Here is a 649-nt window from a genome sequence, read left to right on the forward strand (position 1 = left end):
TCGAAAACATACGCACGGAGCCTCAGGGACTTTCACCCACAAGCTCCCTATTTCCCGACGAGCTTGTGGTTACTGTGTGGTCACTGCGGGCAGCATGGTCACCTGCAGTTCCCTCTGGCGCCTGTGCGCTCTGGCTCTGTTCTCAGTAAAAACGACAGACCAAATGGCTCTAATGTCCCCATTTGTCAGCTCCTTGGCCCCCAGCAGGTGGCAGGGGAGCCCCGCTTCTTGTCCGCAGTCCGCGGTAACACCTCTCTTCGTCCTGCGGCCCGCCGTGGCTCTTGGACAGAGGGTTAAAGTGAGGACCTGCACTGGTACAGCCTAGTTACAAAAACAAAACAAAAGTTAAATTATGAAGCAAAATTCCAAAATACATTATACGAAGAAACTGGTCATTGCTAAGCCCTCCACCAGAAAACATGCCGACCTCCAGTTCATGGAGAGCAGACGGGGCGGGAGGGACGAGGGCTCAGCACCCTGTGCCGGTCACGCTCACATCCGCTCTGGGTGTGGGCTGCTCCCCGTAAAGCAAGAGGCCCGGCCTGCACCTGTGGCTGTGAAGTCCCCATGGGTGTGACCCTGGTGTGGACGGCAGGACACCCAGCCCAGCAGCACACCGGAGGCTCTCCTGCCCTGGCCCCCGTGCCCA

At 58.1% G+C, this 649-nt stretch overlaps 1 protein-coding gene across 1 annotated transcript in view; it reads right to left on the bottom strand.

Moving 5' to 3' along the window:
- The window catches only part of SOD1 (superoxide dismutase 1, soluble), a gene marked incomplete at its 5' end in the record, with an annotated part of 4259 nt that overhangs the window by 2618 nt on the left and 992 nt on the right, over positions 1–649 (bottom strand). Inside the window, one exon of the mRNA XM_015560445.1 lies at positions 252–321. Coding sequence (XP_015415931.1) covers positions 252–321 — 70 coding nt within the window. The remainder of the gene's footprint in view (positions 1–251; positions 322–649) is intronic.

This window comes from Myotis davidii, unplaced genomic scaffold (assembly GCF_000327345.1).
Source record: "Myotis davidii unplaced genomic scaffold, ASM32734v1 scaffold170, whole genome shotgun sequence".
Taxonomy (NCBI): domain Eukaryota; kingdom Metazoa; phylum Chordata; class Mammalia; order Chiroptera; family Vespertilionidae; genus Myotis; species Myotis davidii.